This window comes from Nuphar pumila, chromosome 15 (genome assembly GCF_984573655.1).
Source record: "Nuphar pumila chromosome 15, dmNupPumi1.hap1.1, whole genome shotgun sequence".
In the NCBI taxonomy this organism is placed as follows: domain Eukaryota; kingdom Viridiplantae; phylum Streptophyta; class Magnoliopsida; order Nymphaeales; family Nymphaeaceae; genus Nuphar; species Nuphar pumila.
In genome coordinates, this window is record NC_143263.1 from 32,900,738 (window position 1) to 32,916,868 (window position 16,131).

At 35.1% G+C, this 16,131-nt stretch overlaps 1 protein-coding gene across 1 annotated transcript in view; it reads left to right on the top strand.

Moving 5' to 3' along the window:
• The first annotated feature begins 262 nt into the window (after window positions 1-262).
• Window positions 263-16,131, top strand: part of LOC149815054 (serine/threonine-protein kinase EDR1-like) — a 133,651-nt gene continuing 117,782 nt past the window's right edge. Inside the window, exons 1-2 of the mRNA XM_089988684.1 lie at window positions 263-786; window positions 2,500-2,940. Of these exons, the coding sequence (XP_089844810.1) occupies window positions 355-786; window positions 2,500-2,940 (873 nt within the window). The 5' untranslated portion in view covers window positions 263-354. The remainder of the gene's footprint in view (window positions 787-2,499; window positions 2,941-16,131) is intronic.

Below are 16,131 nucleotides of genomic sequence, written 5' to 3' on the forward strand. Positions count from 1 at the left end.
TGGGAGAACCCACAAATTTTATAAGATAGTGCGGTCATTTTCCAAAAGGAAAAAGAAACAAATTTTACAAATAGGAGTTTTGAGGGAGGGAGATGGATAAAAAACACGGATCATTTAGAGCCAATTTCGTGAACGTTGATTGTTATCGTTGATTGTGATTGGTGAGTTGAAAATGGTAGGCTTCACCACAAATCTAACAATCTTTCTAGCGAGAGAAAATCCTAGAGAGAGAGGAATTCCTTGGAGTGGGGTCACACAGAGAACGGAAGCATATGTATAAACAATGGGTGGTGGTGGCCTCTGAGAACCTCTGAGGAGGAATTCTGGATCACCACCGTCACCTCCACCATCACCATGTCTAAGATGAAGCATCTCCTGAGGAAACTCCATATTGGGGGCAATTGTGAGGCCAACAATGACCGGCACGCCTCCTCTTCCTCTGCTTCTTCTTCTTCTTCTTCTGCTTCTGTTTCTGCCGATCATGGGAGATCACAGGAGCCGCCACCCAGACTGGGGGAGCACCGGAACTCGGATACCTCCCCGTCTTCGTCTTTGGGGCCGGCCAGATCCGGGGTTGATGGGGCTGACCTAAGGGATGATGCCCTAAATTTCAATCTTTTGGAGGAGGAGTACCAGGTACAGCTCGCGTTGGCGATCAGTGCGTCTGATCCCAACACTAATGAGGACCCTGAATCGATTCAGATTAAGGCAGTCAAGCGAATCAGTTTGGGGTGTTCACCGTCCCCAGGGAAGACGCTCGTCGAATTCCTGTCGCTTCGTTACTGGGTAGGTCATGAATTCACTTTAACTGTTCCGTTTTGGGGATGCTTCATACTTATGATATTGTCACAAATTTTAGGGTTTTGGTAAATTTCTTGTTTGGATGTCATGGCAACAAAAGATGGTCTTTTTCTGCTTCACTGCTTTTCTTAATATCATTTTTGTAGAATTGTCAGTTAATTAGATGTGTTGCTTTTATTTTTTTGCGTGAAACTTTTAATGTTTATGTTCTATTTTTTTTTCTTGAATTGAGAATGTCTCAAGCGAAGTTTGATCGTAAATGGCAGTATTCATGCGGATGAATGAAATTTCTACTGAATTTTCACATTTGCAAACCCTTCAATGGTTTTATTCATGGATGTTGAGCAGCTGGACTGTGATAACTGTCTCGGTTATAAGGATTTTGGACTTGAATAAAAACATAAGATTCTTATGATTAGTTTACTTTCTTTTTTCTTATCTGCTTTTATACTATGTTCTTTCTTGGAAGTAATAATGGTTGACCATTTTATTCACTCTTTAGGGAATTGTGTAATTAAAAAAAATTGGATGCTTCTAACTGGAATGGTATGGCTGTCTAGTATGCTCTTTCTCATTTGTTTTCATTACCTTTAGAAAAGTTGAAATCTGTTCCAGATATTAGCACGTAAAGTTGCTGCAAGGCGAAAAAAACTGCTGAGCCTTGCTTGATGAGAGTGCAGATCCAAGATTGTAAATGAGTCCTGAATCTATCATTTTGAGAGTTGGAAATAACACAAAGAGATCCCATCCTTAAATTTAGAAAAAGGCAGGCAATAAAAGTGAAAGAAACACCAAGACAGTGAATCTCAAGCTAAAAATTGGTAGAAATAACAAAACGATCTCTTAATATTAGAAAACTGTAACCTTGCTTTTTTCTGTAGGATAATTTTAATGCACATGCATTCCTATCACAACTAATAAAGTGATAGATTGTAGATTAAGACTGGACTACATTAAAATGCATGTTGGTTCATTTTTATCTTCTCATTTCTTCTCTAAACCCTTTTATGATATCAAAGCCTGTTGTGTCGACAAACAACCTTAAAAGATATAAACTAAGTCTTATCAAGCCTGACACATCAGAATATCCCTTATCAACAAGTCAATTCCAAGCCATCTTGTGCATCAGAATATCCCTTATCAAGAAGTCAACTCCAAACCATCTTGTACTTACTAGTTTGCTGGTTTTCTGCTGTCCTACACCATTACTTCTTCTGATGACAAATAGTTACCATCTTGATTTATCAACTGATAAAGGATCAATTAAGTCATCCTTTGTTGGACTAACACCATCTTGTCAATGTTACTTTGGCTTAAATGGTCATCCCATATACACTAGATTGATTCCTGTTCAATTCTGTTTTGGAATACTTGCATCTCTTCTTTGTACTCTTTTATATAGTTTGTTCATAGAATACCATTCTGAAGTGTGATAACATGCACCCATGATGAATTATAAGAATGTTACACCATTGTACCTATTTGGTTTTTTAAATTCCATATTGCATCCTTGTGAAAGTCCACATGCCTAATAATGGTATTATGAAATTGAGGTTGGCACATCATTGCAACTTGTTTTTCTTGATAAACATTGATGCTGGTGATTTGTGTGCCTCACATTTTCAACCTTAGGCCTGTCTGTTTTTGAATTGTCATTCTTGTCCCTAATTAAACAAATCTGTTTCCCTTTTTTGGCAGAAGTATAATGTTGTTAATTATGACGAGAAGGTGTCAGGTGGATTCTATGATGTCTTTGGTGTCATCCACGATCCAACCTTGCAAGGGAAGATTCCATCACTTACGGAACTTCAAGCAAAACCATTTGTAGATGGTATGAACTATGAAGTAGTTTTAGTAAATCGGATGATTGATCCTGACTTGGCAAGGCTCGAAGAAAGAGCAGCTTGTATTGCAGTCGAGTGCCAAGCATTGGAGCTTGGTCCCATGCTTAGTGGTCTAGTTCAAAAGATTGCTGACCTTGTCGTTGATAACATGGGTGGGCCAGTTAATGATGCAGATGTTATGGCAAAAAGGTGGACTGATAGAAGTTATCAGCTAAAAACCTCCTTGAATTCTATTGTTCTCCCCCTTGGCTGCTTGGGAGTTGGACTTTCACGCCACCGGGCATTACTTTTTAAGGTAAGAATCTTTTTATTTGCAACATTGTGGTTGTTCGTACTTCATATTTCATATGCAGCACATATAACAGTACATAAGAAAATGAACCACAGATCAAATATTTCTTGTGAGTTATGAATGTGTGATTTCATTTGCATTGGAAATATCTATCCATACTTTCACCTGTATTCAGTGAGCTGATCACATAGTCAAAGATTAAGTTAAAAGTAAGTGAATGATCTCTCTAACTCTCACTTTAATGTGTTTACATTCCTAGAAAGCACCAAAATACCCTTTATACATAAAGGTAATAAATGACATTATGAAAATAAGGTTTATGTACATCTTTTAAACTTTTTACAAAGCAACTCAAATTTGCACTAGTCTATCCTTACCTAAACATTAACGTGTTAAATGCTATGTCACAGGGATTCGGCTAACCAGGTGCCGCAAAAAAAAAATGAAAAAAGAAGAAGACCCAGGAAAGAGAGAGGCGACAGGGAGCTCACCTGAAAGGGGAGCGGAGACTGGTGTCGGGTGGCTCGTCGGACGTGGGGCTTGCCTACGTCAGGTGACCGGAAAACGAATGGGAGCCTGCGGCGGGGGGAGAAGGTGAGCGAGGAGAGAGAGTGAGCAGCGTGGGGAGGGGGAAGCAGATTAGGTTATGCTGCGTGGCCATCCGATTTGCATTTTAAAAAGCTAAAAAGTCAACAAACTACGTGGCATTCATCCAAAATGCAAACAGACGGCCGCCTATGTCACATGGGTGCGGGTGCGGGTGCGGATGCGGGGATTCAGCACTTCCAAAAAACCCAGGTGCGGGGGTGCGGCAGGGGAAAAAATGTAAATATATATATATATATATATATATATATATATATATATATATATATATATATATATATATATATATATAAAAGGGGGTCCGGGGGTTCCCCCGACGCGGGTTTTTTCAAATTTCATTTTATATACAGCTGCATGATAGCGCACGCATCTCGTCAGGAGAACAATGAATACTAATAGCCAGCAAGGCTACCACCATCATTATCATTTATTATGGAGAGAGAAAATCCTTTACGAAAAAGAAGGATCAGCAAGGCTACCACCATCATTATCATTTATTATGGAGAGAGAAAATCCTTTACGAAAAAGAAGGATCAGCAAGGCTACCACCATCATTATCATTTATTATGGAGAGAGAAAATCCTTTACGAAAAAGAATGATAGGATTGAAAAGGCAGGAGCAGCATCAACTGTCAGCAGATTTTTTTTTAAAAAAAAATCCGCAGCCCATTTCATAGGGCAAATTTAAAAAAAAAAAATCCAAAAAAAAATAGACCTAAATGATCCTGGGTGCGGTCAACGCACCCAGGATCGGGTTGACCGCACCTGATGCCGCACCTGCACCCGCGTCGAGTCGCGTCGACGCGGGTGCAGCACCCTGCTAGCCGAATCCCTGTGACATAGACGACCACGATGTGTGCATGAGCCAAAACACTCATGTTCAGCATGACCTGGTATGCTTCCATGTGGGAGAGGACCCTACCTGCGTGCTTTAAATAAGCACGGGTTTGGATCCGGGTCGGATCCGACCCAGGTCCGATTTTTTTTTGCCGCACCCCGCACCCATGTTTTTTTTAAGTGCCACATCCCGCACCCGCACCCGCACCCGCACCCGCACCCGCACCCGCACCTATGTGACATAGGTTAAATGGGAAGGGGTTTCCTTATTGTAAAACCTGTAATTTTTAAGGATTATTAATAAATAAAGAACTCATTTTTTTTATCGCCAAATTAGAAATGTGTTTCTAGCTTTTGAATTTTATTTATTTATTTATTATATATTCATTTGTTTATTCAAGTCAATCAAGGTATAATTTGCATTTATAGAACTATTTTAGGCTATAAATCACTATTTATATATATATATATTATATTTAAATATATTTTTGATGGAGTTTGTAAATTATTGAAGTGTATTTGTGTGTTATTTGACTCTTGGTAATGATTTATAGGGTAATTTGCTATTTTTGGCTAATGTTGTTATAATTGACATTTTTTGAGTTTTTGGCATTTGCGATCGCACACGAAGGGTTCGTTGTATTGCTTGGATAACGGTCTTTGCGGACTTCGAAACTCCTGAGTTTCGATTCATTGTTTTTCACATTATTAAGGTAATATTACCTTAACTGAACTTATAGAGAGCATGTTTAGGCACTAATTGTGTAAGCATGATGTTACACTGAATATCTAAATGAATTGCAAATACAAGTTATGCTCACACACTTCACTTAGTTGTGGATATCTAGGACTCTTGTGATTGTAGTTCGGAGATCATGCTTGTCATGATTGTAGTTAGCGAAATATGGAGTGTGTTTGCTGCAGGTACACCTGTGTGTGAGTTTGAATGCCTGTGCACTTATGAATGTATAATATGTACGCAATGTGTGCCATCATACTTTGGTTTGCGCATACTATGTTGCTTTGTGTGTTTGTATAAATTTGATACATGGTGCATATATAACTACTATGAATATGTATAAGTCGTGTTCGATGCATACTGTGGATGTTATATATATTGTCTTGTCATATGATGGACTTATTTATTCTTGTATAGAAGAATGCATGCAAATGTTATAAATTGTTTTGAACTTGTATGCCTTGTTTGCTTGAGAAATATATGCGTATGATGTACGGTAGGATGGTCAATGATATTTTGACCAACCCTTACACAATTATATCTAAGGTGATATATCGATTCATGTGGTGAAAAATGCATATGACTTTTATCGTGTGTGTAAATCTCGAACTACGTATGAGTTATGTATGGTGAGGTTTACTTGCTTCGTATTATAAAATGTGCATGTTCATGTATGCATGCATAGAACTCATGTTTTGTTTATGCATGCTTCGAGGTTCAATTTACAAAGTGTAATGTTCTTTGTGGCGATGATATGATGCGTAAGATAATATGCTTATGTATGATATGATTTAAATGACACGTGAAATGAAATTATGAATGCATGCGATAAATGTTTAAGTTCAATAGTGAAATTTGGTTCATGAAGCCTTATTGGTTAAATGCGTGATTTTATAATTTTAATGCCATATGAAGTGATACATGATGTGATGCTTTGATTGTATACATGCTTATGCCCTTGTTGATGACTATCGACTCTGAGAGTGGTCAATTGTATTGATGCATGTATCACAATAGTTTTCATTGGATATGATACCCATTGAAGAACTGTTTCCAGAGGATTCTCTGTGAGGGTGTGCATGACCATATCAGGTAATCCGGCTAGAGCGGTAAGTCTCTGTAAGGGAGTGCATTGTCGAAGAGCGGGTAGCTCGCGAAGACGGTATATTCATGTGAGTAAGTGCATTGTCTAAGACCAGGCAGACCATCCGTCTAGGGCGATAACTCCTTGTGAGGTTGTACATTTCCTAGACCAGGTGATCCGACGTGAATTTTGTAAATCTTTATTATGAATAAATGAAATGTTATGATGAATTGTGATGATCTTTTGAGTTGATTGAGATAACCAGTTATGAATCTCTAGATTTGACTTTTCTATTATAGCATGATTATATATTGAACTCAGATATGATAATCAGATCCTTATTGATTTTAGATTTTGATATAAGGTTATGATTGTGACGCTTATGTTAGCGTATAGGTGAATGACACATCATGCCTACAAATGACTAGTTTTGACTTATTAGGTGAATAATACATCACGCCTACATAGTTTCATTGCAAATGATTGCATTATGATTGTCTGAGTAAATATATCACACCTATGTATCATGATTGATATGTATTATGAATATCTAACTAAATTACTTATAAGGGATGTGCGTGTGTTTCACGTTGGAATAGTCAAATGTGATTTGACTTATTATTTATAAGAATTATGAATGCATATGAAAATGATGCAATGATCTGAATGTCTTATATATATATGTGATGACTTGTATGACTTGAATATATATAGATTATGCTTTATTACGTGAGTCAATGTTGAATAAAATATTAAGTGATGAAATACTTTTAAATGCTTTATGTTCGAATGCTTGAAATGAATGACTCATAGGACGTTGTTCCCTTGTTTATCACTTGACGATGAATGAATAATATATCTTTACCTTTAAATGCTTGATATGTTTTCTTTAAGTTTGAGTTTGTGTTGCTTTACCGAACTTTAGCGAGTCTGACCCCATTTTATGGGGGACAAGTAATGCAGGTAAAGTATGATGAGTAGTTGGAGTGAATGGCTGGTCGAGCTGCATCCTCGAGGGTCCACTCTTACCTTGTGATCTTGGTATTCATGATCTTTTCGTTTTAAGTATTTGATCATGTAGAGATTAAAGTATTATTTTCATACTCTGATTTGAAATGAAATTAAAACTCTTCATATTTCAGTCTTATATTGTACGTGGTTTGAAATGTGTATATTTCGTGTATTTTGATTTGATTGTTATCTTTAGTGTAACCACGCCCAAAGTCTTAATCGTTTTTAAAAATTGTTTCTGCATTATAAGATCTGATTTACTTATACTTATAAAAAAAAATTGGTCTCGAAATTTCAATATTTGAACTATAATTAAGGTTAAAATTTTTGGGGCGTTAGACTTATGTTAAATTATATGTTGATGTACATATATATATATGTTTATTTATTTCTATTCCATGTAAATTGAAATACCCATTAGGGGTATTTCAGTCATTTCACCCATGTAATAAGTGTCGGCCTATTAGAGGCTTGCTTTTTTTGTTTATTTTTTTTTTATTCTGTTTATAAATATGGCTATTGGGGCAGCCCAACTAGTCGTTGGGCTGTCCCCTTTCCCTCACTCTTGTATTAAAAATAAGGGTTCAACCCCTTTATCTTCAATGCTTTTCTAAGCATATTCAATTTAACTTATATTTATTTTAATTGTTCTTGTGTTTTTCTTTCTTTGTGAGGTGTTCTTGCCCATAAGTGGCTTATTGTATTTGGTCCATAAGTGACCTTTATGTGTGCACCTTTGTAGTCGTAACGCCCTCAAAATTTTAACCTTAATTATTGTTCAAATATTGAAATTTCGAGACCAAAATTGTTGTTTGATAAGTATAAGTAAATTAGATGTTATAATGTGGAAGCGATTTTAAAAAATGGTTGACTTTGGGCGGGGTTACACTAAAGATAACAATCAAATCAAAATGTACGGGATATACACATTTCAAACTACGTATAATATAAGACTGAAATATGAAGACTTTTAATTTCATTTTAAATCAGAGTATAAAACCAATAGTTTACTCCCAACATGATCGAGTACTTAAAACAAAAATATATGTCTACCAAGATCGCAAGGTAAAAGTTGCCCCTCGAGGATGCAGTTCGACCAATTTTTCGCTCCAACTACTTATCATACTTTACCTGCATTACCTGTCCCCCATAAAACGGGGTAAGACTCGCTAAAGTCTAGTAGAGCAACCCAAACTCAAACTTAAAAAAACATATCAAGCATCTAAAGGTAAAAACATGATATATTATTCATCAATCATCAAATGACAGACAACGAGACAACATCTCATAAGTCATCCATTCAAGCATTTAAACATAAGGCATTTAAAAACATTCTATCACTTAATATTTCATTCAACATGAACTCATATCATAAAGTATAATTCATATACATTCAAGAGATACAAGTCATTGCTTGAATATATACATGTATCTAAAACATTCAGGTCATTGCATCATTTTCATTTGCATTCATAATTCTTATAAATAATAGGTCAAATCATATTTGACCATCTAGCGTGAAACACACACATATTTTCTAAGTAAATTCGTTAGATATTTATAATACACATCAATCATGATAGATAAGTGTGATATATTCACTCAGACAATTATAATGCAATCATTTGTAATGAAACTATGTAGGCGTTAAGTGCCATTCACCTAATAAGTCAACCTAGTTGTTTGTAGGCGTGACGTGTCATTTACCTATACACTAACATAAGCGTCACAATCATAACCTCATGTCAAGATTTAAAATCAATAATGATCTGATTCTCATATTTGAGTTCAACATATAATTATGATACAACAGAAAAGCCAAATCTATAGAATCATAATTGACGATCTTAACCAACTCATAAGATCATCACAATTCATCATAACATTTTATTTAATCGTATAAATATTCACAAGATCCACGTCGGATCGCATGATCTGAGAAATGTACAACCTCACAAGGAGTTATCTCCCTAGACGGATGGTTTCCCTGGTCTTGGACAATGCACTTCCTCATAGGAATATACCGTCTTCGCGAGCTTCCTGTTCTTGGACAATGCACTTCCTCATAGAGACTTACCGCTTTAGCCGGATTACCTGATCTGGTCATGCATATCCTCACAGAGAATCCTTTGGGAACATTTCCTCAACAAGTACCATATCCAGTGAAAACTATTGTCATACATGCATCAATACAATTGACCACTTTCAGGATCTATAGCCACCAACACGGGCACAACCATGTATACAATCAAAATGCATCGCATCACATATCACTTCATATGATATCTAAATCATAAAATCACACATTTAATCAATAAGGTTTCATGAACCATAGTTTACTATTGAACTTAAACATTTATCTCATGTATTTATAATTTCACATCACGTGACATTTAAATCATATTATACAGAAGAATATTATCCTACGCATCATATCATTGCCACAAGGAACATTGTATTTTATAAATTAAATCTCGAAGCATGCGTAAACAAACATGAGTTCTATGCATGCATACGTGAATATGCATATTTCATAATATGAAGCAACTAAATCTCAACATATGTAGCTCTTGCGTAGTTCGAGTTATGCACACAGGATTCAAGTCATATATATATATTTTTTATCACACGAATCAATATATCACCTTAGATATAATTGCGTAAGAAAAGTAGGTTAAAATCTCATTGACCATCCCATTGCACATCATACACACATGTTTATCAAGCAAACAAGACATACAAGTTCAAAACAATTTATAACATTCGCATACATCCTTCCATACAAGAATAAATGAGTCCATCATATGACAAAACGATATATATAACATTCACAGTATGCATCGAACACGACTTATACATATCTATAATAGTTATATATGCACAATGTATCAAATTCATATTAACACACAAAACAACATATTATGCGCAAACCAAAGTATGATGACACACACTGCGTACTTATTATAAATTCATAAGTGCACGTGCATTCAAACTAACAGACAGATGTACCTGCAGCAAACACACCATATTCCGCTAACTACAATCATGACAAACATGATCTCCGAATTACAATCACAAGTCCTAGATATTCACAACTAAGTGAGGTGTATGATCATTAAGGTGTTGCATACTATAAAATAAATTTATTGGGTGATGCATTTGCACCACGTACTTACCATGGGCATTTACTCGATTTGCATTTCGCATTGCATTCAATGCACACTGGCTTATAACCGTTTTGATACTTAGCATAAGTATCACATTTATGGTATATCCTGCACTCAACTCAGTTAAACATATAGGGTAACTTATGCATACATAACAACTCTAGATATCTACAACTAAGTATGGTGTGTGCACGTAACTTGTATTTGCAATTTATTTAAAAATATAGCGCAACAATATCATGCTTACATAATTAGTGCCTAAAAATGTTCTCAGTTAAGGTATCTTACCTTAATAATGTAAAGAACAATGAATCAAAACCCAAAAGATCGAGGGGTTTCGAAGTCCGTAAAGACCGCTACCAAAGCAATACAATGAACTCTTCGTGTGCGATCGCAAATGCCAAAAACTCCAAAAATGCCAATTATACAAATATTAGCCAAAAATGACAAATTACCCTATAAACCACTACCAAAAGCCACATAACACACAAATACATTCTAATAATTTACAAACTCCATCAAAAATATATTTAAATATAATATATATATATATATATAAATAGTGATTTATAGCCCGAAATAGTTCTATAAATGCAAATTATGCTCTGATTGGCCAAAAATGAACAAATAAACATGTAATATATCAATAGATGAAATTCAAAAGCTAGAAACACATTTCTAATTTGGAGATAAAAAATGAGTTCTTTATTTATTAATAATCTTAAAAATTATGGGTTTTACGACAACCCTTTGTGGCATTGTATTTGTGCACGTGTTGCTTCATTACATTTCTATAGTTCTCTGTTGAGATTGTAATATACCTTGGTGTATTAGTGCTTGTGCACTTCTTTTATATTCTTGTTGACCCATATTGGGTCCTCTATTGTATTTTTGCGTGTTTGATTACATGGTATCAGAGCCTAAGGCTCTTGGGATTGTGTAAAGCTTCTCTAAAGTTCGTGATTGCAAAGGAAGGATCCTCCACAAGCAAAGTCTCTCTCTATCCAAATGGGCGAAAAAGAATCCATGAGAGTAATTGCCTTCAAGCTAAATGACTCCAACTATTTGATGTGGGCCGCCGCTATGGCACATCATATTAAGGAAAAGAAATTATGAGGGTATGTGAATGGTAGTACATGTGAACTACAACTCATAGTCACCAAAAAAGATGTTGACCAAGTTAAAGTTCTTAATGACGAAGAAAGAGAGATTGCACTAAAAGAACATTACATCAAGGTGGAAGATTGGGAAGCCAAAAATGCCCAAATTCTTTCTTGGTTCCTTAATAATATGAAACTCAAGGTTGCGGCAAGCATAATCAAATTTAAAAAGGTGAGTGATGCTTTGGATTTTTCTCAAGCATATGTTCGTGCAAAAGTATTTGGCACGAAAATATTTTCTACAAGAGAAAATTCAAAGTATTAAACAAGGAGATAGGAGTGTGAGAGATTACTATGGTACTCTCTCACCTTTTTAGGATGAATTAGCATTGCTTGAGCCTATTTGGGAAGGTCCCGCTATTGAAATGAGACAAAAGAAACTTGTGGAAGAATATTTGTTTTCTTTCCTATTCGGGTTAAGACCCGAGTTTGAGCAAGTTAGTTTCAATATCTTGCATATGACCGAAACCATCTCTCTTAATGATGCTCTTGGAGAGGTATACCATGCTAAGACCCGACTTGGCATTACTAAGGAAAGTGAGGAGATTCTTGCCGTATCAAGACCCAACAACAATGTCAAAGCGTATAAGCCTCCTCAAATTTGAAAAAATAACAATGGAGGAGGAACATATAACCATGGGGGATAAAGATTTATTTGTCACTTTTGCCAAGAAGTGGGACAAACTGGAGTGTCCCAAGCTCAAAAAAAGGTAGCAACTGTTGAAGAAACACCACCGTCTTTAATAAATATCGCGAGATTTATAAAAATCTCGCGATAATATCGCGAGAAATTGCCTGAAAGTTTTAAACGACAATTTCTCGTGAGATTTTCAATCCGTAATAAATATCGTGATATTTACCATTTTAGTAGAAATTTATTGCGAGATTTTCATTTTTAAATGCATTTTATTTATATTTTCCTATAAAAAATATTTTTTTATTTATTTTTTATTGCCAAGATTTTGCTGAAAAAATGTGAGATTTATGAAAAATTTCAAAATCTCCTGAGTTTTTGATTCTCGAGATTTTTCCATTTTTAACTTTTGTCACTATGATACCACCCCAAAAAGGTGGTGAAGGTATCATGAAAGGAGACTTTAAGGATTCTATTAAACATCTATCAGAGGCATTTCAATTACTCCATATATACTTTTGGTGCTGCCGTGTCTACTTCTTCACCTGCAAGTATGCTTTCTTGGATTTTTGACTCCGGTGCCTCTTTTCACATGTCTCCTTTAAAGTCCATCTTTTCCGAATGCACAAAATCTTTTTATAACTCATGTTTTTACGACCGATGGAATTAATCTAGAAATTAAAAGTATTGAAACATTTTCAAACATTTCAAAAATTTTTCAAGTACCTAAAGTTGAGTTGTTCCAAAGCTTAACTTAAATTTATTATCCGTCTCTCAAATTTTGGATTATGGGTATGAGGTCTCATTCTCATCAAAAAAATGTTGGGTGCAAGATCGCCAGTCAAGGAAGCTGCTTGCGGAAGACAATAGGAGGGAAAACCTCTACTACATGGATTTTCTTTATGTTCCCAAATAATCATTTTATAATTTTGTCAAAGAAAAAGATATTTCTTTATGGCATCAAAGATTAGGTCTAAGGTAACTCTTTTTCCATTTTTGAAAGACTTGTAATAAAGAGTTTATATGTAACAAATATATCATTGAAAAAATCAAGAAAATTTCTTTTGGTCCTAAAACTTTTATCTCTTCGAAACCCTTTAAATTTGTGCATCCAGATGTATGGGGACCTGCGCCAGTCATGTCAAAAGGAGGGCTCTCTTATTATGTTATATTTATTGATGATTACACTAGGTATACTTGGATCTATTTCCTTAAGCAAACATTTGAGATATTCTCATGTTTCAAAAAATTTCACAAAATTGTGCAAAACCAATTTCAAACCAATATTGTCATTTTTCGATCAGGTTCAGTGGGGAATACTTGTCTAATGATTTAAAAAATTATTTAAAACAAAATGAGATTTCAAATCAAAGATCTTATCCAAATACCCTTCAACAAAATGACTTGGTTGAGAGAAAGCATCATCATATCATTGAAACTACGAGAACTTTGCTTATCTCAAAATATGTTTCAAATTTTTTTTGGGCTAAAGGTGCTTTAACTGCGGTATACCTTATCAACCGAATACCTTCATCATCTTTACAAAACGTATCCCCAATTGAAAAATTATATCAAACTTCTCCAAATTCAAGAATCTTAAGAATCTTTGGATGTAAATGTTATGGACCTATTAATAAAAAAGACATTATCTCTCAAGGCCATTGAATTTGTTTTTCTTGATTATGCTAATAACCAAAAAGAGTATAGATGCTATGATAAAAAAATGACAAATTATATGCTTCAAGAAATGTTAACTTTCTCGAAAATGAAAATGGTTTTGACTTTGATAAGCCTAAGGATAATTTTAAGTATTCCTTTTTATTTGATTTATTGCCAAAAACCTCTGATGAAATTATGATGATAATGATCATGATGATATGCATATTGATGATTATGGTGTTCTCATAAAGGATACCCAGAATCGTAATATTCAAATTTATTCTAGAAGAACTCTTGAACATCCTCCATGTGCACTTGATAGGTATTCACGTAACCAAAATCTAGGAGAATCTAGTGTTAGTAAATCTAGTAGATCCTCTAGACATCCTGAAAGGTTTGTCATATAGGACATTTTAAGCTAGATATAGAGCTTGTCTTTTGTCTATTCACTCATTTTATGAACTCTCAACCGATAATGAGGTTAAAGAAATCCCGAATGGATTGATGCCATGAGCCTAGAACTAAGCACCCTCGAGAAAACCATGACTTGGGAAATCCAACCATTACCTATAGGGAAAAAGACCATAGAATGTAGATGTGTGTATAAGGTCAAAACCAGAGTTACCGGGAGCGCCTAGGGTAAAGGGGAAGCGCGAGGGGAAGCGTCCCCCTTTTTTGGAAGCGCGTTTCCCTTTTATGGGAAACACACTTCCCATTTATGGGAAGCACGCTTCCCCCATGCTTCCCCATTTTTTTCATTTTTTTCGCTTCCCCCTTGCTTCCGGTTCGCTTCCTAGGTCGCTTCCGAGACAGTTCATAATTTTCTTCTAAGTGGTCCCACGCTTCCTCGCTTCCTACATTTTTGAAAGTGCCTCGCTTCCCGCTCCCGCTTCCTCAACTGACAACTCTGGTCAAAACAAAAGGGGATGGATCTTTAGAAAGATATAAGGTTAAGTTAGTATCTTATTCTCGAGAGTATGAAATAGACTATGAAGAGACCTTTGCTCCTGTAGCCCATATGACTAGTGTAGCCCATATGACTAGTGTTAGAACACTCATTGCCTTAGCATCTATTAGAAAATGACCTATTTACCAACTTGATATTAAGAACACTATTTTGAATGGTGACCTAAATGAGAGTGTATATGGATCCTCCTCTCGGTCTTGAGATTGAGAGAAAAAAAGTTTGTCGGTTAAGGAAAGCTTTGTATGAGCTTAAGCAAGCTCCCAAAGCTTGATATGATAGGTTTAGCAATGTTATGTTAAACTTGGGTTATAAATTATGTTATAATGACATTGCTCTTTTTGTTAAAGGTATAAGTACTAATGTTGTCATACTTTTGTTATATGTTGATGATTAAAAATATTCTTAAAAAACATTTTGATATGTCCGACCTTGGCTTTCTAAGATATTTTCTAGTTATTGAAGTGGATTATTCACCTATAGGATATATATTCTCAAATGAAGCTTGCTGCATATATTATTGCCAAATATGGAATCTCTGATGATAAGAAGGTTGATACACTAGAAGTTGTAAATGCAAAATTAAGATTGGAAGATGAAATTCCACTTGAAGATCCATGAAACCTTGATCTACTTATCCATCACTAGACCAAACATCTCGCATGTGGTTCACTCAGTCAATTTCTGCATGTACCAACTACGGTGCATATGAGTGCTGTTCTAAGAATTATCAGATATATCAAGAATTTTACAAGTAAGGGGCTATTTCTATTCTTCTCTTCTTTAGAGTTAATTGCTTATACTGATGTAGATTGAGGAGGATACAAGTGCCAAAAAAAATGTCACAAAGTGACTACAAGTCCCAATCAGATAAAAGCACAATGTCTCTAAAGGACAAGATACAATATGCCACAAAGGTCCAAAACCACACACAAGAGAGAAAATAGAACTTCAAATAATAGTTGAACAATTATTGAAATGCTTGAAAAAGCATTAAGGAGAATAGGGGAGAAGTCCCCTTTGTATACACCCAAGAGGGGGCAAGGGAAGCTCCCAAATGAGTCGTTGGGAGCTTCCTAATGACTCTTAAGGGATCCCCCTTTTACCCCTTTAATTAACCAAAAATAAAAATATAAAAATACAAAAAATGTCCCTAATGGACATGTCTATTTACAAAATGATGAAAAGACCAAATTGCCCCTAGTGGGCATTACAAAAGATATATATATATATATATATATATATATATATATATATATATATATATATATATATATATATATATATAACATCCATATATTTTAAGACTCTCTCTCAAACCGACGATGAGATC